The following is a 27,188-nucleotide window of genomic DNA, read 5'->3' as shown; positions in this document are numbered from 1 at the left end:
GCAGTAACTTTCTGGATCCAGTTTTCCTGCACAGTGTTTCCTCTGAGTATATATATATATATATATATATATACATATATACATATATATATATATATACACACATATACACACATATATATATATATATATATATATATATATATATATATATATATATATATATATATATGTGTGTATATATATATATATATATATATATATATATATATATACACACACATATATATATATATATATATATATATATATATATATATATATATATATATATATATATATATATATATATATATGTGTGTATATATATATATATATATATATATATATATATATATATATAAAACGCCCCTCTCACCCTCCGCGGGTGGTTTCTCCTCCAAGCTCGGGTCCTCTACCAGAGGCCTGGGAGCTTGAGGGTCCTGCAGTATCTTAGCTGTTCCTAGCACTGCGCTTTTCTGGACTGAGAGGTCTGAGGTCTTTCCAGGTATCTGTTGTAGCCACTCTTCCAGCTTGGGGGTTACTGCCCCGAGTGCTCCAATTACCACAGGCACCACTGTCACCTTCACTTTCCATGCTTCCATGCTATATATATATATATATATATATATATATATATATATATATATATATATATATATATATATATATATATATATATATATATATATATATATATATATATATATATACTTTTTTAATATGTCTGCAAAATTGGGTTTGGAATATAAATGTATTTGAAGTCAAATTGTGATTTTTTTAAATTACATTTTAAGGTATTCTAGGGTCAAATTCTTGCAATTCTAGCTGCCAGGGTTTTGTTAAAGCAGGGGGTGGGGTTAAAATCCTCATCTAAATGACCTTGTAAGCGAAGAAACTTGCAAAAAGCTGTAACAAAACAGCAACACTGCTATTTATTGTCAGCAAATGTTTGTTGTGACTTTCTTCAAATATTGAAACTTTCCTAGAAATATGCTGATTCCATAATCATTGCTCCTCTTAGAGCTTTTGTTCTGGGAGACACTGTAAAGTAGGACAGAGAGGGTAGTTCGGGGTGTAAAGGTTTAGTCTCAGAAGTGACTGTAAGATGTTTGTTTTTTTTCTTTTCACACACGTTTCATAGGAATTTTAGCTTAGGACATCATTTTTATAGTAGAGAAGTAATTATGTCATAATAATTCTATGAATAATTTTGTGTTTTTGCTTTTTCATTATTTCCTGCTGTAGACTGGCGACTTGTCCAAGGTGTACTTCGCCTTCGCCCAACAGTAGCTGGGATTGGCTCCAGCCACCCAGCTTGACAGGGATTCAGTGGGTTGAGAACATGGATGGATTTTTGCAGTGATAATTAATATAATGATCACAAGTAACCTGTGATCGACTGGCAGACGCCAAAACTGTGACTGGGGTAGGCTCCAGCAACCCTGTGACTCTGAAAGGGATTTGGTGGGTTTAGAAAATAGATGGATGGAAGCAAAATTCTAACAAATCGTCTTTATTATGAGAACCACATAGACTTTTTCTTGAAATATTCAGGCTATTTTTCCACGATCCAAGAGAGAGACATGATGACTCATGACTGCAAGAGTTTTTTTCTGCACAGTCATGTATCATCATAAACACACAATTGGCCTAAACAGTGACGCTGAACTGATTAAAATCTGTTTGCATTAATATTATTGATTAGGTTATTTAAATTCGTTACTCAGAAATATAGAATATTGGTTATAATTAGGAAATTATTTCGTGTTTACTACCTTTTTTCCTGTCACGTGCAAAACCGAGTAACTGAAATTCAAAAATGGAAACATTATAAATATTCAGTGAAATGTTTGGATCCAACTCAAGGCTTTACAAATGATTTATTGTCAGGTTAAATGAATATCATTATTTTCAGTAAAAAAAAAAACCTTTGGATTATTATGGCCCGCAGCGGCAGTCATTCTTTATGGTTTTCTATTGAGAACATCAGTCTAATTGCCACCAAAAATAAAAACAAAACACTTCAATTCAGATTCCAGAACTTCTTATCACCTGGAGGAAGTGACACCTCCTCTTTCAAAGCTACACCCAAAACTTCAAACAGAAGACAAGTATTAAATTAAACTATTATTGTTAATAATCATTACAATTAAAATTAAAAAATTAAAAACAAAACTTAAAATATTAAAAAATACATTTTTTATTTATTAATTTGTGTCACCACTAATAAAATAAAAATTAAAATAGTGAATGTTAAGACGAGCATGCTCCGCCCTATTACCCCCGTGGATGCGCCCCTGGAGATGGTCCCCGGTGTGGGAGCCCCTCATGCCCCATAATGACTTCAGCTCCAGCCTCGCTGGAAGGGGGGCGGAGCCCGCGGAGGCTCCGTTTCGCTCCGGTGTTTGTTGTTTGTGAGGAGGCAGTGCTGTGTGTGGACTATCGAGTGGCCTGCCTGCCAAGACGTTTCTTTTCTTTTCTTTTTTTTTCTTTTTAAATTGCAACTTTTTTCAGGATTCGGGGCGGATTAGAGAGGCACGCGGAGGATGGCACGCGGAGGATTGAGGTCTCGCTTGGCTCGCGCGGTGCGCAAAGACATGTCTTTCTGAACGACGGCCACTCGGGATGCTGGATCTCTGCTGAGAGCTCGCCGACGTGTGCTCTTTTTTTGTGCGGATTCCTCTTCCATCTTTTCCCTAAATGAAGTTCCTCCGTACCAACGAAACAATTTCAAACTCGACTGTTTATCTTCGAATGGTTGAAAATGATGTTGGTTCGTAACAAACCAGGATAACGAAAGGGCAGCTACGTGCCAACACCCGCGTTACTTTCCTTCGGTAAGGCAGCGCTTCATCAGACAAACGCAGCCGGGATGTGACGCCTAGTTGCTGCCGGTCGAGCGTGGTTGACAGCGCCGTCGAGAACCATTCTCACTGGAAGAGTTTGATTAAAACCTGCTATTTTTAATTTTTTTGATTTAAATTGGTCGTGGGGAAACAGATAGTCTTTAAATTCACAAGTTTTGCTCAAATAACTTACGTTTATCTTGTCAACTTGCTAGCCGTGCTGCTAGCATGTAGCGACACCCCACAAACGTTCGCTCGTGCTAGCCAGGTTGTTTGCTAACATCAAGTTCTAACATTTGACGTTTAACTTTTTACGCTTGCCATACTAAACTTGCTGGTTCGGGGTTTTTCGACGTAAAGCAGGTCGATAAAACTTTTTATTAGTTTCTTTTTTTTTTTTTAACATGAAGTAGCACTTTCAAAAGTTTGTCCTATTTTGCTAAACTTCATCCGTTTCCTCCACAGAAACTCACCTGCTCCTGGATTTTATTGGGATTATCAATCGGCCATTGATGCATCTCGGGGAGTCCACCAGAGAGTGCGAGTACAGCCAGATCAGCACTCGCAGTTCCACACCAATGGAGACTCCTTACAAGAAAAAGACTCCAAAGAAGAGAAAGTGGGAGACCTTTCCTGGTCGGAATAGATTTTACTGTGATGGGAGGATTATGATGGCAAAGCAGACTGGGGTTTTCTACCTCACCCTTGTTCTCATACTTGTGACCTGTGGACTGTTCTTCACCTTTGAGTAAGTTTGATTTCGTCTTGTTTACATCTGCTGTTGAGGTGGTGGATTACAGCATTTATCTCCAGGGCTCAGAGAAATTAAGATTATATTTGTAACTGGTACAGCTCCATCTTTTCCTAAGTGTCTGGATATTTTTGGGGCAAACTGGCTGATAAAGGATTTTCTATTTAGGGGAGGAGCTGTGGGTTTCACTTCATGAGAGGAAATGATTCAGTGTTTTTTTTTTTTAAAGGTGTTGACTTCCAAGTCAAATGTTTTTTGTTTGTTTTATTATACATGTCCTTACTTGATTTGTAGAACGTGAAAGATAAATCTGTGAAAAAGACCCACTCCAAAAAAATCTGGTTTTTGGTGTTTTAACATGTTTTTGTGGCGTTTTTCTGACGATGGAGCACAAATGTAAAGAAAATTAAGTTTAGAATTGCATTTCTGAGGACGTTTTTATTCAAATTGTTGTGAATGAGAAGATAAAAAAAATTACTCTTTGAAAAAAAGACTATTTGTGACGTAGAAAATACGCTGTGCTCCATTCTGATGCATCCACTTGCAGGCCAATAGATTCATGCACGTCTTTGTTTTCCTTGTCTGAGCTGGAATCTGGATCAAAACTGTAGCTTTAATATTGCTCGCCATTTTTGTTCTACAGGTAATATTGCATTGGGGTTGTGAGGGGATATTGGGAAATGAATGCAGGTTCACTTTGCACCCAGAATCCCGCCCACGACTCGGAGGCAAAATATTTGCCGCTCTGCAGACACTGTCCTAGAAAACAACACAGGTTTTTTGCTTTTGGATATAATTGCATAATCATAATTTAAAGACAGCTGGGAACGCTTTTACAATAGAGGTGATTGGAGTTTGACTCTAGACTGCTGCTGTTCATTGAGAGCATCGGCGTGCAATCAAGCAAAAATCTGGATCATAACTATCTACTTCAATATTTATCACCAAAAAATATCACTTTTCCACATTTTTTCTGCAGTAATTACAGCTATGCTCACTCCTTCTACATGAATCAGTTTTCTAAAACATCCAAGGTGTTTATCTCTACTTAATCCTTGGTGTCGTTAATCTGAGCCTGGGGAGCAGGATGCAGCTTGTGTACGGTGTTTGTAGTGTTTCCATCACTGGAGTTTAAAGCAGTCATGTATTGTATGTCACTTTGACCATTATCCCCTGTGTCACGTTGCATCTCAATAACCCACATTCGTACCACTGAAGTTCCGTCCTGTCAGCAGATCTGTTGTCAGAACAACAAACCTTTATCTGAGTGAAATTTCTCACATCCAACGAAAGGTTTGTGGGCAAAACACGGAGGAGGATGGCTTTACAGGGTTTGATCTTTACATATCTCTCATGCTTTCTGTTATCTGTTCATTTAGGTTCAAATAGGTGCCAATACTGTAGCTGCTTTTCTTTTAACATTCGTTATTGGAAAACACACTTATCTGTAATGAAAGAGTGTGTTATAGTAAATATTTATAATTCAGATTTAGGGGCACTGTCTTTTGGAGTTGTTTTGAACTCAGTGGACAAACAGCTATCAACTTGTGTCTTCTTGGAAAGGTTGATGGTTACATTCCTGTGGCTTCTACTCTAAAGGCCAATTCTTCCTTTTCCATCTTCTGCTTTAAATCATTTGAAATAAATGCAGATGACAATAATAATAATAATAAGCAATTCGTGCAACACATCATCCAAATCACTTTGATTTTAGAAAAATGTTTTCTCTAGAATGAGACACAAAGCTCTTGGGTTGTGTTCGAATTCCTTCACTACACACTACATAGTGCACTATATGGCGTGTTCAACATTTTGTAGTGCTTGCCATGCCTACAACGCCAAAATCGAAATCTCCTACAAGTCTTTGAAAAATTTGTGTGCATTGATGCTCGTTGGCAAATATAAACCAAAATGCATTGTGTTTGATCAGTTTCTCATGTGAAAATAAAAAGCTTTTTTTTTTATTATTTTTTTTTTTATAAACCAGTCAGGTTTTTATCATCAAACACAGTGGATTCATAAAAAGCCTTTGTAAAATGTTCATATTTATTGTTTTTTTTCCTGGAAATCGAGGTCGTCATATTTGCTGTTTAAAAAAAAAAAGTATCGAGCATGGTGTTCGAATAAAATCCATGGCACTAGATAGATATTCCCACATTATATCGTTTTTTAGTACTTGGGAGTAGGTAGGGAATTCAGACATAGCCTTCTATAAATGAGCCATTTGTACTGCTTTCCATGCATTGCATAAGATGCATAGATATAGAAATTGATCAATCAAAATTAAATGCTTTGTCACAACTGCAATTACTGGTGGATACGGGGCCGTTCACAGGCGAAAAATGGGCAAACCTGTACGCAGGTGGCCCTCACGAAATATCAAGGTTGTAGACTGCTCTGTGAGCCGTAGTGTGAAAATGTTCATGCACATTGTTGCATGATAGGGGTTACAGGTTATAGCAAAGCCTTATTTTAATGATGTCCATTGAGGTGGCTATACAAGCCTAAAAAGAACTGCGTGACACACCTGTAGGCCCTTGGTTCAAGTCCCGGCTGGGGGACCTGAAACAGAACATCAATGGGGAACCTTTCTGTGTGTAGTTTGCATGTTCTCTCCATGCGTGGGTTCTCTCCGGGGTCTCTGGCTTCCTCCCACCGTCCAAAAACATGCTGGTTACTCTAAATTGTCCATAGGTGTGAATGTGAGAGTGCATGGGTGTGTGATATGTGTGATCCTGCGACAGACTGGCGACCTGTCCAGGGTGTCCCCTGCCTTCGCCCATTAGTGGCTGCGATAGGCTCCGACAGCCCCGTGACCCCGAAAGGGACAAATGGAAGATGAATGAATGAATGACACACCTGCACTCCCCTTAGAGTGTGGCTGCTTCTCTCTACGACCTTCCACCGTCCCGGACAAATGCATGCGACTAAAGGCCCGTTCACACCGGGACGAATTTCGCCGGCGATTTTCGCCGAAGTTTAACGCCTCGTGACTAAACAAAGGGCACCAATGTGAGTGTGCACACCGACGCGAAAAAACGCCACGCGTCAAAGCCTCACTTTTTAAAAAACGCCTCGGGTTCGTTTTTTTTTTTTTTGACGCCTCGCGTCGAAATCTATTCGACCAATGAGAACGGCGCTTTTGCACACGTGTCTGGAGCCTCTGAAGTTACAGTAAAACACAACTTGGGGGCGCTCAAACACAAAACTGCCTTGCTGAGCACACATACCAGCGAACAAGATAGACGCCAAGTAGCGTCCACACTGCCGCGAATAAATAATGACGGACATTCTAAAATATCCCCGAACCAAGCAACAGTTGGAGCAACTGGTGCTTGAAATATTCATGTTTTATTTGTATTATTCTGACAAGCGCGTAAATACTTGCTCTCTTCTTCTGAGTGAAAAGCGACTTTAAGAAGCGTAAAGTTGTGCAGCGCCACCTTGTGTACAGGAGTATTTCTGTTTACATTAAGCACCATCTAATGTCAGGGAATGAAATTGCATGTTCGCTCGGCTCATCGTCAGCGAAAATCGCCAGGGTGGCGAAAAAAGCTGGCGAATAACGCCTGGCGAATATTCGTCCCGGTGTGTACGGGCCTTAAGGCTTTATTGCTAGCGCTGAAAGCTCTTTTGCTTATGTTTAATGGTAAGGGTAAAACAAATCCTAAACAGGGCTTTGCCTGGGCCCCGCTGCCATTTGGTTCTGATTATTCCCTGTGCATCAGGCCTTTGCTCCACATTTATCAGCCTTGACCTCTGGACCACTTCATCTGTCATTGCATTGTCACCTTAGCAGAGATGCAGACGTAGTCCAGAGGACAGCCTGCTAAAATGAGGCCTCTGCAGGCTCACAAACCCTTTCATTTGAACTTGTTGATATGAATTACAGGGGTTATTTTTTTAGAGCATCTACTTGAGCCTTGAAGTTTCTTTTAACACCCCCATAAAAGATGCCAGATGCTTCCTGGGGATACCCCTCCACCTCCCTTGAATAGCCTTACTTCCTAGACTGATCAGTTACTGAAGCTGGGATCTGTCTGCTCTGTGTCTTCTGTTTGTTGTGACTACAAGGTGGGGGGAGACATTTTTCAGGAACACCACTCAACCACAAAGCCTCTTCTCAGATAAACATTGTCTGTCCTGCTCCACTGTCCGAGCCCCCGGGCTGGTTGAGTCCTCCTGACTTTCATCTGTGTCCCTCACCCGCACACACACCCTTCTCCAATCAGCTGAAAGGAGACATTTATCAGACAGGACGATAGTCAGCAGACCTGCACTTTGGCTTCTCTTGTCATTAACTGTAATGTGTTTCGATTTGTTGTATTATCCAAACATCAGTCAGTGGTTGTCAGTGAACCAGGGTGCAGCCTCTATCAGTTTGTCAAGGTTTCATTTATTTGAATAATACTTTAAACTAGTGTTGCAGTCTGCAGCTCTCATTTATCCGCATGTCACTCAAAGAGTCCTGCTGGAAAGTCACCAGACATTGCCGTGATTTTTTGTTTAGTTTTTCTGCGTTCAAGACGTACAGCTGTTTGCAAAAAAAGGCCCTAAAGTGACAGGCTCTGTTTGTTATTCTGTTCCTCTCAGACTCCCAATGTAGTTGTTGTTGCACATGTTGCTTTCCCTCCCTTAAGCCTCATAACGCTGAGGCAGATGTTGGATGAAGTGATCACACGGACAGTGTTTTTGTTGGGAGATTGCAAAACATTTGGCATTTGGAGTACTTTGAGTGAGGGGGGAAAAGCAGACTTGCACTGATCATTCTCTCCAAGTTTTTTAAGTAGAAGAACCTGGACTGAAGTTGTTTTAATTGTAAAAACATAATGACTCTTCCACATGAATGCAGATCTCAAAAATGTTTTTTTAGGGATGTTGTGTGCAGCTAGATGTGCTAAAGCTAGTACTTTCTGGAGTTGTGGAGTCATTTTTTTCCAATGTTCATACTATTTGCATTGTGTTGTTGTGCAGGCAAGGTATTATTACTGAAACATACTACTTTGTAAATAAAATACTTTCTTAAAAGCCACTATAGTTGGTAAGTCATTAGCCTCATAAACGCTGAACCTTTTCGCTATTTGAAGAACCAGTGCCTTAGCACCTACTTTGGAGGTTGCTCAAGTGTTCAAGATTTTTTAGAAAAAGAAAAGAAAAAAAAAAGTTTTTTGCAAATGTTGATAGGACACAAATAATAGGCTATGCTATATAATATTCCTTAATAAATCCTAAAGCATTATTTGTTATGCTTCATGGAAGCCGTGCGTTGTTGCATAAAAAGTGCTTCTATTTCAGGTCAGTGTTGGTCGCCTCATGCCAACAGTTTGTATGTTTAAATAATAATCAATAAGAAAGTTATGAGAGTTTTTTTTAAACAGACTTGTGTGTTCTTTGTACTTTTAAGTAATGTGTGAAATGATTGCAGTGTCACAAAATGATTAAAGAAATTCTCAGAAATTAATTTAAAATAGGCAATTTATAAGATAAGATAAGATAAGATAAAGATACTTTATTGATCCCAGCTTGGGAAATTGGGTTGTTACAGCGTCGGCGTTAGGCTCAAGATACAAACATACAAACAATAGATGACAACAGAGGACCAGAACAATCAATCAGAAAGAAACATCGGTGAAAAAGAAGAGTTGTATTGTGTGACAGCTCAGGAGAAAAAACAGACAGACTTTAAATGAGTTTATCTATTGCACATGGATGACAAGTTATAGAGTCCAATGGAGTGAGGTAGGAAAGATCTCCTGAAGCGGTTGGTGTGACAGCGAAGCTGCCTTAGCCTATGGGAGAAGGTGCTCCGCTGACCGTCAAGAACAGGATGGAGAGGATGCTCTGGATTGTCCATGATGGATACGAGCTTATTTAAAGTCCTCCTCTCCATCACAGCTTCAAACGTGTCCGTTTTACATCCGATTATGGAGCCAGCTCTTCTAATCAGTTTGTTCAGTCTATTACTGGAATGTATGATATGTCTTGAATACTCACTTTAGGTGTCTATTTAAATGGAATCATTATAGCTTAATCAGTAAATGAGTTTATATTTTTAAAAGCACAAGTGTCTGCTTGAAAATGTATGCACTATTATATAAAAGCAGGTGGTCAGATTTGTTTTCTTATGTTTTAACCTGTGAATTAATGCTGTTGGTTTTTTAACAGACATTGACAGCATTATAATCTTCTAACTGTGGTAAAACAGCGGTCCGTATCGACATCTGCTGCCATAAAGATTTTTCAGTCTGCTCTGCAGGGGTTGAGGGTGTCCTGACAGAGTATTTGTTATCTGTTCAAAACAAGCAGACATCTGCTAAATAGGAATGCACAATCATATCTGCAAAATATCGATATCAAATCCACATCTTTTACAAGTTCTAAAAACCTGGACAGGAGTTAGTTGGGACTGGATTGAGAGATACTGATAAATTTTCAATAGAGAAATGTAGTTTCTCCACTTTACATTTTACTAATGTATTAGTGCTGATTTTATTTATTTGGTGTATAATACAATGAAATTTTGAGTCATTTTGACTTGTGTCCTTTCATAATAACATCACAGGTTTAAGTATTAAATATCAGTTTGAGTATTGGTCATCGTGTGTTTGAAATTCAATGAAATTGGCAAAAATCCTTTTTCTTGCATCCCATCTTAAGAGGACCATATGTTTTAAACACAGAGGCGCACGTGAAGTCCTTTTTTTTCAAAAATCAAAATTTAACAGATTGCCTTTTAATCTGATGCATTTTATGCATATTAGTTGTGTATACTGACATTGAACAGATTGTCTGTGGTAAATGTGAACATCCATCAAAATGTTTTAGTCAGACTCTTGGTAAACCACAAACTAATTGTTGGAGCATTGTTGGTACTGTAGTCAGGAGCCTGGCGGAGTGATGTGTGCTGTGCTTTAACACAATGAAGTGAAAAAGTGAGTGCATTGTTTTGTATTTGATGTGTTAAAACTGAACAATGTTGAGTTATTGTCAGTAAAGTTTGACATATCTGAGATGTTGCACTCAAAGTTTATTTGTAGATCAAAAGCAAACCTGAATAACAGTTCGCTACCAAGACCTCCCATCAACCCCTCTGACCAATCGCCTGCTTCCCACCCCCTTTAAGCATTCTGAGTTGTGAAGTCTTTTCTTTGTATGACGGCTTTGGTTGCTTAATGCGTCTTATAAGCCGGTGTGCCTTGTATATGAAAAATACAGTTCTTTCTACATTTGTTGCTATTGCTCTGCATAATCCAGTGTGCCTTAAGGCCTGTTCACACCGGGACGAATTTCGCCCGCGATTTTCGCAGACGTTTAACGCCTCGTGACTAAACAAAGGGCACCAATTTGAGTGTGCACACCGACGCGAAAAAAACGCCACGCGTCAAAGCCTCAGTTTTTAAAAAACGCCTCGGGTTCGTTTTTTTGGTTCGACGCATCGCGTCGAAAACTATACGACCAATGAGAATGGCGCTTTTGCACACGTGTCTGGAGCTTCTGAAGTTACAGTAAAACACAACTTGGGGGCGCTCAAACATCAAATTGCCTTTCTGAGCACACATACCAGCGAAGAAGATAGACGCCAAGTAGCGTCTACACTCCCACGACGAAATAATGACGGACATTTTAAAATATCCCCGAACCAAGCACCAGTTGGGGCTACTGGTGCTTGAAATATTCATGTTTTCTTTGTATTATTCTGACAAGCGCGTAAATACTTGCTTTATTCTTCTGAGCGAAAAGCGACTTTAAGAAGCGTAAAGTTGCGCAGCACCACCTTGTGTACAGGAGTATTTCTGTTTATATTAAGCGCCATCTAATGTCAGGGAATGAAATTGCATGTTCGCTCGGCTCATCGTCAGCGAAAATCCCCTGGGTGTGAACATAAAATACGTGGCGAAAAATGCTGGCGAATAACGCCTGGCGAATATTCGTCCCGGTTTGTACGGGCCTTTATGGTCAAAAAACACATTTTTACCCCACCTATAATTTATTGCACTTAATTTGGAATTGTAAAAATATCTGAATAACCTTTGAGCAGAATGTAAGCCTAATACACCCATGAATTCACTCTGATGTAGGCCTGCCCAATATACCGCAAATTTATCGTTATCGCGAAATCAAGCTGTGCAATATGCATACCGCAATAGACGGCAAAAATCACAATAAATTATTACCTTAAATGTGTTAAAACAAACTCATGGCATCTTGAAATATTGCACAAATGAAATAAATCCCTTTATGCATTTAACCAATCAGAAGGACCCGTTTACGTTTTTGATCAATCAGATGAGCCCTTTTATGTTTGATGTTTGCCTTCTACGTCGACAAGGGTCATTTGGAGTATAATTTTTAAACTGTTGCAGTGAAATGGAAATGATGTTTTTGTTTTTTTTGCTATTTGTTTATATACCGCAATTTATATCGTTATCGCAATATTAATTACCCATATCGCGAGTTTTCCTCATATCGTGCAGCCCTACTCTGATGCATTCCATATATGAGATGGATTTAGATCTAAGACGGCAAATACATTGCTTATTGTTGATTGATGAGCTTCTGATCAGCTGTGAGATCATTCTGATCTGCAGTAGAGTTGTGTACTGTCAGGTTTGAACCAATAACTAATCCTTGAAGCTCAGGGGCTTTACCACTTCAAACCAACGTTTTCTATCTACAGGCTGGATGAAGTACATTATTAAAAACAATGTAGAGTACCCTGAAGTGCTGCCCATTTAAAGTGATTATCCTCTTCCTTTGAAAAGAAAGAACACATTGATGTAAAATGGGGGAAAAAACCCTTTAGTGAATTCCTCAGAAACTGAATGACCTCGCTTCCCAAGAACTGAGGAGCTCTAAAGAGCCTTCAGCAAACAGATTGTGACATCTCTAAAAGGTGCTGAGCAAAAATACTCATTCAACTTTTGGAGAATTATTGGGCAAACAATATTGCACAACATTCTTTGTGCAGTTTAGAGGCACGCCTTGTGCAGGTGTGGTTTACAGCAAGAAGAAACTGCCCTTTTAAGACAGTGAGTTAGATTTTTCTTTGAGACTTTCTGGATTAGACAAAGAAAATAAAATCAGTGTTTTTATGTTTGTTTTACTCATAAAACCTGTTATAGCTGCACTAACTCTCAGAAAAGTAATTAAAACTGTGTGAGGTGTGGTCTAAATTTGAACTCACATCAAAGTGACCGCTTGCAAAGCTTGTCCTGTTTGTTTTTTATTGACAAAATTCCTTTTTTTCAGCTAAAATTAGACTTATACTTCGTCTGTACTTGCAGTCACAAGAAATTCAAAAACAATGAAAGGTCAACTTATAGAAGAGAAGCCTCCTTCAAACTTTAGGCCTGATAAGTAATCAGACAGGTCACAAAGCCAACTGTTGAGGTTTAATTTAATCAAACTTATACCTTTCAACCTGTTGGGTATCACCTTAGTCATACTATTACACAATCAGAGTTTGTATGACAGAAGAAAAATGGGTGAGTATAGAAATCATGAGGGAAAAAAGATTCCAGAGAGACAATTGTAGCTGACTCTCTGAGAATATTTAGAGAGCGGCCGCTGTGTGAATGTGTGTGTGTGACTGGGTGAATGGGTCTGTGACTGTAAAGCGCTTTGTCCTTGTAGGAAGAAAGGCGCTATATAAGTATACGCCATTTTACCAGGGTAGTGTGATAACTGTGTTATACATTCATTTTTCTGTTGGACTTACGTTGAAGCATATATTAAAAAAAAAAAAAACTCCAAAAAGAAACATTTTGACTTTAAGTGTAAAAATGAATCTTTAAATTAAAGAAATATTAAGCATTTCATAGAAACTGCACCTTTTCTCAGTAAAGTAGTATAATATTTTATAATTTTGTAGTTTTGCTTGATTTTACTGTCAAGATCTGGGAATAAAGGCCAAAGATCATTAATTACTCTTGATGTGTCGTGAAAACCACTGACAAAGATCCGTTTTCACAGCCCTACCTTTTTCTTTATAGAAATTTAAAAGGCCTGCAGGGTTAACGAGAGCTGAAGGATTTCGTTTTAAGAACAAATTTCCGTTGTTGTGGTAATGTTGGTGGATTGTCTCTGATCAATGCACCAGCGAAGTTGGCCTGCGGCAGATATCAAACATCCATTTGAACCATCAACTTTTACATGCTCAGGTTGTCAGCTCTGTCTGTTCTGGATTTTGAGATCTTTTTGATAGTGTTTTTTTTTTCGTTCTCTTCTTGTAGACTTTTGCGTTTGTTGTAAATGCAGGAGAGACACTATCCTGTTGAACGCTCGTTTATTTTAATTTTTTTTATTTAATGTATTCTTTGGCGGCTTTAGCTCACTTGTGGCTGTTTCCATAGTAACCACATTCCCTTTGGAAATGTACCATGTCTGACACTGGATACTGTTTGTATCCATGACAACACAGCCTTTACCGTTTTAGTAGGTGTACAATTTGATTTGAGGCAATTAAAACCAAAATCGCGACTAATTTATTTTTTGGAATTTTTATTACTTAATGTTGACTAAAGGGGTTGTTTTTTTTTTAAACACAGATAACTGTGATGGACGATGGCTGTATTTATCAGTTCATGCCTAATGGGAGAAGCAGTTCCCTCTATGTTCAATGCCTGTCTGTTTATCCCCACATGTGAACCTCGTAGCTCCCAGCTACACCTCCTCTGTCACTGTCTCCTTCAGTTAGGAGAGGAGCATGGGTAATCGCTGTTGTTGCTGCCTCCTGTCATTTGTCTTTTTTCTGCAACAAGGCAGAATCCACTAACACACCCTACAAACCAACTCCCATCCCTTCATCAAATCTCGTGGCTTAACAGACTTCTAAATTGTGGTGGCCCCCTCCTCATCCCATGCTCCTTAAAAATAACAGCATAGAGGTTTGGAGGCAGAGACTGTGGTTTTATATTTAAACCTCAGGAATGCTTCACACAGTCCATTAGACAGCAGTGAGGTGAGTTTTTCCTCTTAAATTCAGTGTGTTAAATCAACTTTAAATTCAAAGATCTGACTAATATTATTGCCTACCGTCCCTAGAAACCATTCAAAATTGCAGAGGGTAAACCTCCACATTGTGACAGTGGTACTATAGTGAAGGTTAATTAGAAACTCGACTGGACTTTGTCTAGTTGTGGGATAGAGATCATTGAAGTGTTCAGGTGTTGTAGAATTAACAAAGTCTTTGCTAATCTTCACATATTTGGTGTAACACAATGTCTTGTATACGTTTTTCATAACTTGTATGGCGCTTTTCTATCTTGCATTAAGGCCCGAAGTGCTTTACAGTCAGTGCTATTCACCCACACATTCTCACAGTGGTGGCAGCTCTGCTGCCATAGAATGGTGCCAACCTCAACCTTCAGGTGCAACGTGGGCTTCAGTGGCTTACCCAAGGACACTTTGACACATAGGTGGGCGAGGCGGGACAGGAACCTGCAATCGTCTGATCAGAGGTCAACCCTTATACCTCTGGACCACAGCCACATAGCATTATTACTGGGCCATCCTTTTCTTTGTTTTGGTGTTTACCTCTTAGCATCCACTATTTTGATCAATGTTTGAGTCTTGTTTAGTAGCATGTTGCCATGCTGCCCTTTATTGATTTGATTCCTTCATTAATTTTGTCATTAGCTGATTTTGGATTTGACCACAGAGGTATAAGGAGATCTCATTCTTTGGAATTTACCAGAAGTGTTGCAAAATAAGTGTTTATGGTTTTTTCAGATTTACTTTCCTTTGGTTTATTTTAAAGATGGCTTAGAAGGTCTTGTTGGCCAACGATCCAACAAGCCTGATCCGTTTTGTTTTTTTTTATTTGGGGAAAATGCGTAATGCAGGTTATCAATTGGGCGTCCTTTGGATGTCTCACACACTAACACTTTTGAAGTCATACTTGGTTAGAGAACGCCATAACTGATCACACATTAGGTCCCACATCATGCTGTGACAAATCTATAATGGCTGACTCATGTTATTGCTGCTCTTTAATGATCTGCTCTTCTTTAGCGTTGCTGCATCCTTGAAGAACCAAAGACCATGGCGATTGCCATGTGGTTGTTTGTTGACCCTTATCTTGAAGGACAGTTATCCCCAACAATTCTTCAAACATTCAAAATAATCAGAATTAAGTTACCTTTGTCTTAAATTGGTATAATTTTAGATCAAACTAAATATATTTGGTTCATTAGATTAACTGGTGTTGGCACAGATCAGCGGATGTAACGGCCCTCCTGCGGTTTTACCATCTGATGGCTGCTGTGCTGCAGTGTTCACCAGCAACACAGACAAATGTGTTATAAGAAAAAATGTTGACTTCATGAAAACATAGTGAAAATGGAAATATTAAATTATGTGGTTTTTATTTTTAGCTTTTAGTCATATCCTTTGATGTGAATGTCATATAACGCTGTTTTTCCCCTCTTTTTTTATGATGCCTTCCTCCATCCATATGGGCACCACATGTTTAGTTGTGAGTTTCCCTCGTCTGGAGTGTTTCCTCTGTACTTGAGCATAAATTTAGAGCAGCACAGACTCCCAAATGAGACGGGACAGGGCAGCTAACGCACCACCCCTTTGATTCCAAGAAGCACCTGTGCTGCTGGATGTTTACATGGGATTATGTGAAAATGGCTTGCTAAAGCAGGTTTCACGGGGCTGTGGGGGGATGTGTAGCTTTGGTAATTAACCAGGAGATGACGCCTGTTTTCTAAACTTAAGTACATTTATGATTTTGCCTCTGACGTCTGTAAAACCTTTGTTGTAAATGTAAAAGTTCTGCTGAGTTGTTCAAAAATTCTACTTTTCCTCCCTCCAGTTGTTGGTTCCTGGCGGAGCAGCTGACCCCCATCATTCCAGTTATAGGAGCCGTGCTTTTTCTGTTTGTCATTGGGACTCTACTGAGAACCAGCTTCAGCGATCCGGGGGTGCTGCCCAGAGCCACACCTGACGAGGCCGCAGACCTGGAAAGGCAAATAGGTAAAACAAAAAACCTCCCCTAAGCTATTGTAGAAAACAGTATTTTTCTGTTTTTGCGTCATTTACCCCTTGACTGTCCTTCCTTTGCCATTACATAAGGTGCAAGAAATGTAAAAACACCCAGCATTCCCGCAATCTCGGGGCAGGTCATTCACTCATACCAATATATACTAAGTGGGAGTAAATTAAAAAATTAAACACTTTTCAATCAGACTTTTTAGAAATCACATACCTCTGAATGATTTCTAGCCCAAAAAGAACTAAAACATGATTTAAAACAAGCACATGGTCTCTGACAAAATCATTTTCACATTTTTGTGCAATGATATATACAAAAATTAACCCTCGCGTTTCCTTTCCCAGGTGTTTCAAAAAGTTACGACTATTTAAACTAAAGGTTTAGCTGTTTCAACACGATTTTCCAGGATTCCTATAAACTTTTGGTCTCTTGCATTTGGAATAGGAAGCCTCCATTTTCCGTGCCTTAGGGCATTAGCTCCTCATTAAACAAACTCTGGGCTGGTTTAATTAATCTCATTAGGAGACTTAAAAGCCTTTGGAGGATTGGTTCATAACGGAGTTGCGGGTTGAGACGGTACTGTGGGAAAAAGGGCTGTGATAGTAAATAAAGTGTAGGGGGAAAAAAAGCTTGTGGGTGGTGTTAAATGTTAGTTCCTGCCATCGACGTGTTGTTACCTTTGTTCTATGGGAACAGAAAAGATTTGACTAAAACCTCTTCATAAACTGGGTTAGCTGTTGATCAAAATCAATGTTTCACTTGCAGGTGAAAGCCTCACAGAACTTATTTCTTCAACGTGGTAGCAGCTCACTATTAAACTACATTAAAGGCATTATGAAGAAGGGACATGTGGTTTTCAGTTGATCTATTGCAGTTTTTTGGTTGATTTACTCTTAATCAGATTTTAAATGACTTAAAAATATAAATGTCCTGATATTTAGATTGAAGGCCAGGCCAACAAAAATCAATTTATCAGCTGGATCTTTACTTTGAAAATCTGTTTTGATTTATCAAATTCATTATTATTTTCCATAGAAGTAATTTCTTGGATGATTATGCTAAAAAGTATATAGTAAGTAATTTTGTAAGTAAGTAATTTTTATTTATATAGCACCTTTTACAGAGAGCGACTCACAAAGTGCTTCACAATGTTAAAACAATATAAAATCAGAAGCAATACCCAATAAGATGCACACAGGCATATAAACAAGCATACAGGCAAAAGTGAACACAAGTAAAAGTCAGCTAAAAGCTTGCCTAAATAAAAAAGTCTTAACTTGAGCTTTAAAACACTCGACTGAGTCAATCTGGCGCAGAGACAGGGGGAGGTCGTTCCAAAGTCGGGGAGCGACTGCCTGAAAGGCGAGGTCTCCCCTAGTTTTAAAATGAGTTTTTGGAACACATAAAAGATTTTTATCAGTGGACCTCAAAGAACGTGCAGGAGTGTAGGGAGTTAAAAGGTCACTAATATAGATCGGGGTTTGTCCGTGCAAGGCTCTAAAAACTAAAATCAAAATCTTAAAATCTATTCTAAATTTAACAGGAAGCCAATGTAGAGATAAAAGCAGAGGGGTGGTATGAGTGCGCTTATTGGTTCCAGTTAAAAGCCTTGCAGCAGAGTTCTGGACCAGTTGGAGACGTTTAAGAGACTTTTTGTTAAAACAAGTAAAAAGAGAATTACAATAGTCTAAACGAGAGGAGATAAAAGCATATAGTTCTTTTCATTTTGTTTTTGCATTTTAAGGTTGAAAAGTTTTTAGTTTAACTTAGTTTCTTGTATTTTCGAGATAAAAAGTTTTTAGTTTTTATCAATTTCATTGAATCTTTATTCATTTTCCTTCATGAAAGTTCTACCATTGTTTTTTTTAACAAATAAAGTTAGTTTTGATTTTAAAAAAATCAATATTTTACCAATTTGTGAGGCTGTGAATTGAAAATAATGGACTCAGTTTTGGTTCTGCTGAAACATGTACAATCAAAACTTAAAAGCAACTTAAATAACAATGAATGTGCCTCCACTAGAAGCAGCATTCATCTGCCTGCTGTTATTCAAGCAGCTGATATTCTGGTTTTCCTTGTGGGTTCCTCTTGTGTGATCGTCAAACAGCCACTCCCATGCCTGTCAGAACACGGATTTAAAGCAGTTACTGGACTCATGTTCTTTTAGTGAAATAAAACCTGATCTATTACAGCTGTTAGAACATGCCCACGAACAAAACCATTACAATTCTTTGTAGGTTCTTTGTCTTTGAGCTGCTGCTTTTTCCCAGGTTATAAAAACCTTTGGGAAACTTTAATATGTTGGTAAATCCATGAAGCCACTTTTTCTTGGCTTTTCATGTCTACAACTTAAAAAAACATCTTCTTATTGACACGAGAACCTGTTTTTTACTCCGTCCACGACTTTCTTTTTGTTTTAAATGGCTATGCAAGTAATTGAATGCATTTAAAGTACGACCCAAGAGGCTGTACAGTTCATTACAGGACGGTGAAATAGTTGACAGTGTTTGCAGACAAAGTGCTGCCAGGTTCAGGTTCAACACACATCTCATCGATCTGTCGTCTAAACTCTGGAAGGGACCGAATGTCTGTACAGCGCGAGGCATCCGGGCATCTCACGTTCCTCACATCCCAGAGGGCAAAGCTGACAGCTAGACTTTCACTGTCACTGCTGTGAACAGATTTCTCTCTGTTCTGTCAATTGCTTTTGGCTTCAAGCTGTAGTGAACACCTCAAACAAAACGAAAGATGATACAAAACTCTGGTGTTTTTTTTATACCCCCTTTCTCTATAAACCTCATTCAACTGACTTGAACTTATTTTTAATTTGAAAGTATTCATTGTGAATTACAAATTAATAAGGTGAATAAATGATAAACAAAATTAGTAAAAAACCTGAACTAATAGTCAGTGTTTGACTGTAGTAGTTTGGTTAAAATCTCTAGAAGTAAAAGGTTTTAACGTTTGTCCACAAATCACCTGACAGCATCACATGGAAAATCTAAAGGCTACAATCATGTTGGAAATGGTTCGGGTTTCAAAAGTTGCCTACTAAGTATGAGCAGATACTGCCATTCCAGCGTTAGAAATAAGGGAAAAAAAATGCTAGCAAGTAATATTTGGTTGTCTTCCCCAATTTTTGGTTGTCCTTTGATACCAATATTCAACAGCAATGAAACCTACTCAGATGTCAGTACTTAGATCTTTATTTCTTCTATACATCTGATATCAACTCCCTCTTATGATGGACATTTAAAAAACTCTTTAAATATTAAAAACAAACATTTTAATAAATATTGAAGCATCTGGTTACACAAAGTATTGCCATGTAAATCAAATACTGTTACGGTCAAATGAAAATACTTTATCTTACCCTATAATATATCAGAAAATTGATTACATTGACCAACACTGTAACCTAATAATTATTTTTAAAATTTAGAACACTTGTATGGACTGGGACTAGTACAGCATTCCAAATATAAAGTAATATTTATATGTGATGAAAAGTTATAATATGATATAACATCTATTTTAAATAAACACGTGTAAATGATACCATGTTTACATTGTCCGCTGCAGAAGCAGTAAAGACTAATATCCCTGACCTTTTAAACAAAAAAAAGGTGCAATGTCGTCATTTTGCGATGTCTTCGGGCGTACTCAGTTCGTTCGGAAGTCATGTGACATCATGCGTGTACTCTCGGTTTTATTTTAAAAAGTCGGACGTCGATTTCCCAAAAACTTTGAAAAATAGTCGAATAATACCAAAATGTTTAATAAAAGACTAGGTTGTCCCACGGACAACCATCAGGTTCATTTTTGGTTGTCCTCCGTGAAATCTGGTTGTCTCGGACAACAGGATAACCGCTTATTTCGAACGCTGCATTCTACAGCTAGATGTTGGGGAATAAAGTACCAGGAGAAAAAAAGAAACAAAGCTTGTTGATATTTTCTCTGCTCATACCTTTGTCAAAATACCCTTACTCCTGATCTGTGTGGGCACAAGTGGGCAAACCTGTACAGCGCACAGAGGTGACCCATATGAAACACAAAGGTTGTAGACCAATCGGTGAGCTTGTGGAGGGAAAATGTTAATACGAAGAAAGGGTAAAGTAGGTGAGATGCTGGCATGTCGTATGGATTTTAAAAAAAATGAAATCCTTTGGACAGCGGAAGTTGCCCATTATTACTGCGTGATAAGTGCTGGCTCCTTTCGCACAGGCAATGGACTGTATATGAGAATTGGACAAAGTGAATTGGACATTGAAAATGGCTTCCTTCCACTTCCAGCAAAATGCAGTCGCCAATTTTTTTGAAATAAAAATCGTCAGTTGGCAGTGATTGGTCTGAGTCAACATTCGATGGGCAACCACTATCGCCGATCAGTAGTGAGTGTGTTGGAAAGCCACACCCTTACCGTTTGAAAGTGTGCTTGGAAGAATCTGTTCGAAGTGGGACTTTAACAAATTTAGTAACTTAGACAATTGGAGTCTAGTTTGCCTGGGCATCCTTCAGAAGTCGTGCAGAAACTTGCGTGTCACGTCTACACTTAGTGCATGTGACATTTGTGAGAGATCGGGAAGGGGGAGTTCTCAAAACGTTAATAACGAGTGTGGCATAAGGGCACCATTTCAGCATCACCCGTATGCCATAAGTGCAATAAAACTTGCAAAGCCTTGCAATTTTTTTTTACAATACACCTACCACTCACACATTAATTGTACTATCCATTTCCATGACGTTCCTTAAGGTGGCCATATGAGCCCGAGGGAACTGCAAGACACAGCTTTGTCCCCTTAAGAGCGCCTGCTCCTCTCTACGACCCGTCACGTTCTCAGACAACCCAAAACTGTGCAGCACCTGTATGAGTGCATGTGACTACGGCTTTAAGTCCAAAACAAGAGTTGTTTTTTCTCCAGTATTTAACGGCATTAAGTGTCAGTTCTTTCTCTACTGCACAGGCTGGCTTTACTTCAATTGCAACAGTCCAAAACGAAATGAAACCGATATTTGAGTTTTCTCTTGCTTTAGTTTTTGTAAAGAAACTGCAGAATGAGCAGCTGGCTCAGGGAGAAAGACAACTGTAGACTTAAACTGTCAGAAAACCGATGCGCTCGCTCACTGTGGGCAGTTTACACTTTCAATACTGGTTTACGTAATGGGAAATCATGGTTTTACATACACTGTCATTAAAGTTTGGCATTTAGTTACATTTTAGAGATAACGTAGGTGTTACCATCTATCAAGGATATCACATAGTTGTATATGTTTGATTTGGTATATAATTGTCTTAAAAAGTGATATTTTTCTATGTTGTTTGGTTTTCCCATTAATAAGTTTTTACTCACTGCTTTTGTTGGCATTATTTTGTCTAAAAATGTTGCTATGGTCTCATTAACTCACAGATTACCGTATATAATAAAATAAAAAAGAAACAGAGACCCTAGTATAAATTACTACATCTTCCTTTTAGGTTGCAGTATGACAGCACACAGAGACGTTTTAACACCTCATGAGTCTTTGTATTTTGGAATTTGTTATTCCACCGTGGCTATAGTTAGATGTCAGGAGTTACCATTTCCCCCCGAGTTTTGACAGCTTTGTTGCTTAAAACCAGAGAACCACAATCCAGTTTATTCATTACGGATGGGTAGATCGGTTGGTAAGGAAGAAGGCTGCCACGCAGGAATCCAGGGTTCGATAAACAATGGGGGGCAATTACCATATCAATGGCAAGCCATTAACATCACCCAGTGAGGGTCCATGGGCAAGACGCTTAATGCCACTGACTCCCGAGCACGGTTCAGCTGCAGCTCCCCCAGAGGATGGATCAAGTGCTGAGAAGAAAGCCCATTGTGGGATAAATAAAGTATAATAATATCTTGGTTAAAGTTAGAAAAATACATTGGCCAATCCAGATCCAAAGAAACCCACTTTGAAGATCCGATTCAAGCGGATACTTGAATTATGACTTTAACCTCTTTGTTTCTCCTCTTGGTTTACTCAACCACATCAGGTGATGTTTGACTTCAGTGACATTGGCTGAATAATGAGTAATAAGTGTGCAGCTAGCGGAAACGGTCTGTATTTCAAAATCCCTTGAACTTTCAGCCTCTGCGTGTGCAGGTCTCTGTAGTATACGCTATTTCAACTTAGAGCTCCTTTGAACAAATATAACCTTGGATGAATAATAAATTGGAAGTATAATATGTGAGTATAACCTTTTAAACTGGGAAAATCAAGAAAGTAGTGTTTAAACTTCTACCACTTCTGGTTCCAGTAGTTTGTAAAGTCTAACAACATTCATAAAGTGCGTACATTTTGACTTTATGAGTCTCTCACATCTTAAGAAGGAGTTTTGAGCCACCCTTATTTACAGATGTGGTATTTTATCAGCATTTTTCTCTATTATTTATTTAAAATCTTGACTTTAAGCGGCCCAGTTCCACACTGGAATGGTGTTATCTTGTTGTGTCCTTGTCCTTTTATTTGACCTTACTGCCAGTCACTCCTCCAGCGCTGCAGCTTCAGCTGTATATGAACCCTTCCCACCAATATGCTCTGTTTGTTTATGCAAAACATTTCCTTTTTGGTCTTGTTTATCCAAAGCGCATTGTTCTGGAAGTCTAGCGTTTAGCTTAAATGTATCCTTGCAAAATTAAACTGGGCACTCATAAACCTTTTGAAAAAGGAGGCTTTTCTTCACTGGTAACTTTGCAAACAAACTAGTTTTACAGACTTTTTTCTGATTTTATTCTCGTCTCATTTTATTTACAACCCACAATCTGAGGCCTAAAGACTGTAAAAATGTGTCTTTTGTTCTTTTAAGATTTCTCTGAGCACCCCGAGTCCCGTCCTTGAGGTGAATTAGCACAAGCATGCATTCACTAAGAGGAGGAAATGTTTTTTTTCTCATAAAAAATTTATTTTTAAACTTTAATGGGAAATTCTTAGTAGCTTTGAAGTTGTTTACAGACCTTTTTTTATGAACTAATGGGCTGCAGCATTTTTTTTTTCAACAAAAAAGTGTTTTCCATCAACAAACCATGCAAATGTCTGTTTTATCGTATATATTACTGGAAGGATATTGAATTCAAATTAAACATTTAAAGCTTGATAAACTTTTTGATGGTTTTTAGCAATTACTGATGTGTTCTGCATTTTTTCCTTTTTTAAGGATATCACAACACTATATGGATTAGTTGTCTAAAAACTGCTACATCGTACCTCATTTTTTAAAATTAAAATTCTTTGTCTCAAAATTCTGTAGCTGAAAAGCTCTAAAGATGAGGATGGGGTTGGAATTATTTTTCTTCAAAAATAATTCTGTCAGTCAAATGTTCTTTGGCTTAAACAGGAGTAGTAGAAATCCTTACATACGATTTACCCTAAAATAAAGCCTTTTTTGTCTGTATAAGAATATTTTAAACAAATGGGAGTTCTGAAACTCATTAACTGGTTGTAAATCACCACCAGCGTTTATTATTGACAGAGAAAAGGTCAACTTAACTCTCTGTGCTCAGCTTTGGGCCGTAATCGGCTCCACTGGCTTCAGCACCAGGAGAGCCAGTACCAGCAGAGTTCTGTGGAAATATTTTTGAAGCAAATTGAATTGTTTACTCAAAAAAAAAAACAATAATAATGTTGTTGTTGGTTTTTTTTTGTGGGTTATCTTTTTGTCATTTTATTTTCACACTTTTCAGTGTAAGAATAAATGTATGTGTGCTTACCGACCAGTCATGATTTGCAACACTAACATTAAGATGACTTCAAAAGTTCCTAAATTCAACTTTTGTTGGCTGGGTGACACCCTATTAAAACCAGTCAGGAGGAAAGATTCTTGGATTTTTCAATATATTGTAATCTGTATTGTTTCTTTATGTGTGTTAAGATGACAGTATATCGCCAGGTTGTATTTCAGCGTTTAAGCCTCATTAATGCAGTTTTTCAGATACTTTAACATGGCATTTTGGTTATAACTAGTGATGATTTGTTGTTGATACAGTATGCTGTCCTCTTATGATGAAGTTGCAGTATCTTTTCATCTGATGCAAGACCTGTCAGCAATCGCCTGTTCATTTTCTTTATTATGCTTTTTATAATTTTAGTATTCTTTATATCTTTTACATTTTAAAATATGTTCCACTTTTTTTTTTCCAATAACATTCTCCTAAACCTTTTAAACTTAGCATTTTTTTCTCACTTTTTCAAAACAAGTTGAACACCTTTAAGGTATTTCATTAGAAATCAATTAGAAATCTGCTGGAACTATGAAGAAGAAATATGGTATGGAAGAAGCGGACACCACTTTTCTATGACTTTACCAAAACGTCTGGCAAAAAACAGCCTCCATTTGACCTGAATCTAAAGCCCATGTCACACTCACTACGTACATTTTGCGCATATGGCGCAGATGATAGTTGAGATGGTCTCAAAGGAGATCTGACTTTGTTGAACAAAATTAATCTGCTCAGACTCTTCGCTGTCAGCATGTATTCCTACTGTGATGATCCCTGTAAAAACTAATATTTTGGTATGATTAAGTACCTTAAATAGTAGATTTGAGTGTTGTATTTCATTTAATCTATTATATATAACTTTGTTGGGTGGTTTTTTTTTATTCCTCAATTTATTTTTTGCTTTTTACAAATTGGGCTTCTCCACGTTAGTTGACCTCGTTGTTTTTTTTTAGTCGAATCAAGAGTGGTTTATTTACCCATGAGCCTTCTGCTGTTGTCTTTGTCTGGACCTCTCTCCCAGAAACATGTCAGACATGAAACCATCTGCTGTTTACAGACCTGACGACCCCTGCTCCTGCCTCTCACCTCTCTGTCCACTCCGATGTTCTGGAAACCTATAAAGTGATATTTATGCCAACAGTATGGGTGTTTAAAAAATCGATTGGGCAATATATTGCGATAGTTCATTTGGCGATACTTGCATTGACTCAAAATGCTTTCAGGACGATAGTTATTGAATTTTTTCGGAGCGTCCTTCAGTGTCTGACTCTTGTTTTCCACTTCACCCTCTGACCGCTAGTTTGCAGCAGAGCACACAGAGCCTCTTTGTGCAGCTCTACTCTGCACAAAACAACAGGAAGACCTCAGCAAGAGGCAGCTTTTTTCGTTGTTATGACATGAACTACTTAGTTTGTACTTGGGATGAGAACCAAACTGAAACTCTGGTCCATGTTGCTGCCAGCAACAGATAAAAATGCGGATTGCTGTGCTTTATAGCTCAGATATGAACGAGTGAAGCACTGCAGCTGCACAGCGGCTAATAGGCTAATGCACTTAGCATTAACCCAAATTCTATCAGCAAAGCGGGCCAAAGTTCTGCAGAACCTCCCAGCAATGGATTCTAGTTCAGCCACCCGATCGATCAGAGTGATGTGTACAACGCTCTGAAAAAAGGCCAACATGGGAGTGAGAAAGCGTGGCTGCAGGAGTGCAGTGCAGATATGTAAACAAAGCATCTTTGTCACATTAAAGGAACTTTCCTTCACCCTGTCATGCTGCCTCATCATCACACTTTATTGTTCCTGGAAGGAATTTGTATTTTTGAAGTACTATTCAGGCTACTGAACCATTTAAAAGTATTGGAGACACTACATTAAGCAATATTGAAAATAAAAAGCGCTTTATTTCCCCAATCATACTTTTACATCCTTATTGGTTAAAACACATTCATTCCATTTTCTTTTTCATATAATTTTTGTGGTTGAAATCAGACAATATTCTATATTTTAAGTTACCAAATTATAGCACAATGAATTTGCTTGGGTAAAAGCAACTTACACTTACCAAAAATATAAACGCAACACTTTTGTTATTGCTCTCATTTTTTATGATATGAACTCAAAGATGTGAAACATTTTCCACATACACAAAATAACCAGTTCTCTGAAATATTCTTCACAAATCTATGTAAATCTGTGATAGTGAGCACTTCTCCTTAGACAAGACAATCCATCCCACCTCACAAGTGTGCCATATCAAGATGCTGATTAGACAGCATGATTATTGCACAGGTGTGCCTTAGACTCCCTGCGGTTAAAACCAGTGTCTTATTTTTAACAATTTGTGTGCTTTTGTCCAAAGTAAAAAAAAAAAAGTTACTCATGCTCACTACTCATTACCCAATGTTATTTTGTATTTATATCTCAACATTTATTGATGAAAATAAAACAATAATTCAGATGCAAATCGTAATAATAATAAAATGTAACTTCTGACTGTATGGAGTCGGACCTCTGATGTTTTTTTTTCTGCTGCAGACATTTTAAACACGCTGGTCGCTACGCTAACATAACTATAAAACCCTGTTTTATTTCATTTTTGTGGCTTTGCTGCTTTCTTCTGGGCTTTACTCTGAGAGAAACGGGCCAGAATGGTTTAAGACTTTAGAATCCTGTTCAAATGATATAAAGTCCAAAGTATGTCTCTGCCTCCAAGCATCGTTAATACGAGACAGAGACACCTGATTGGTTAGAATCTAGAAGGCTGTTTGAAGGCAGGTATGTCACGCAAAACGGAAACTTATGAACGAAAAATCAAAGATCAAAGAAGATGGGGAGAAAGCGAGACGAGACACAACGCCTGTTAAA

General features: G+C 38.2%; 1 protein-coding gene across 4 annotated transcripts in view; it reads left to right on the top strand.

The window, feature by feature from the left end:
* The first annotated feature begins 2,340 nt into the window (after positions 1-2,340).
* LOC101156694 (probable palmitoyltransferase ZDHHC14) overlaps positions 2,341-27,188 on the top strand; it is a 50,042-nt gene continuing 25,194 nt past the window's right edge. The window contains exons 1-3 of one of the 4 annotated variants that reach the window (XM_023951309.1): positions 2,341-2,567; positions 3,294-3,576; positions 16,400-16,560. In XM_023951309.1, the coding sequence (XP_023807077.1) occupies positions 3,341-3,576; positions 16,400-16,560 (397 nt within the window). In that variant the 5' untranslated portion in view covers positions 2,341-2,567; positions 3,294-3,340. The other 3 variants (XM_023951308.1, XM_023951311.1, XM_023951310.1) reach the window with 3 other exon arrangements.

This window comes from Oryzias latipes, chromosome 22 (assembly GCF_002234675.1).
Source record: "Oryzias latipes chromosome 22, ASM223467v1".
Lineage (NCBI taxonomy): Eukaryota > Metazoa > Chordata > Actinopteri > Beloniformes > Adrianichthyidae > Oryzias > Oryzias latipes.
The sequence above is the reverse complement of the archived record's forward strand: the minus strand, read 5'-3'. Positions and strand labels throughout refer to the sequence as shown.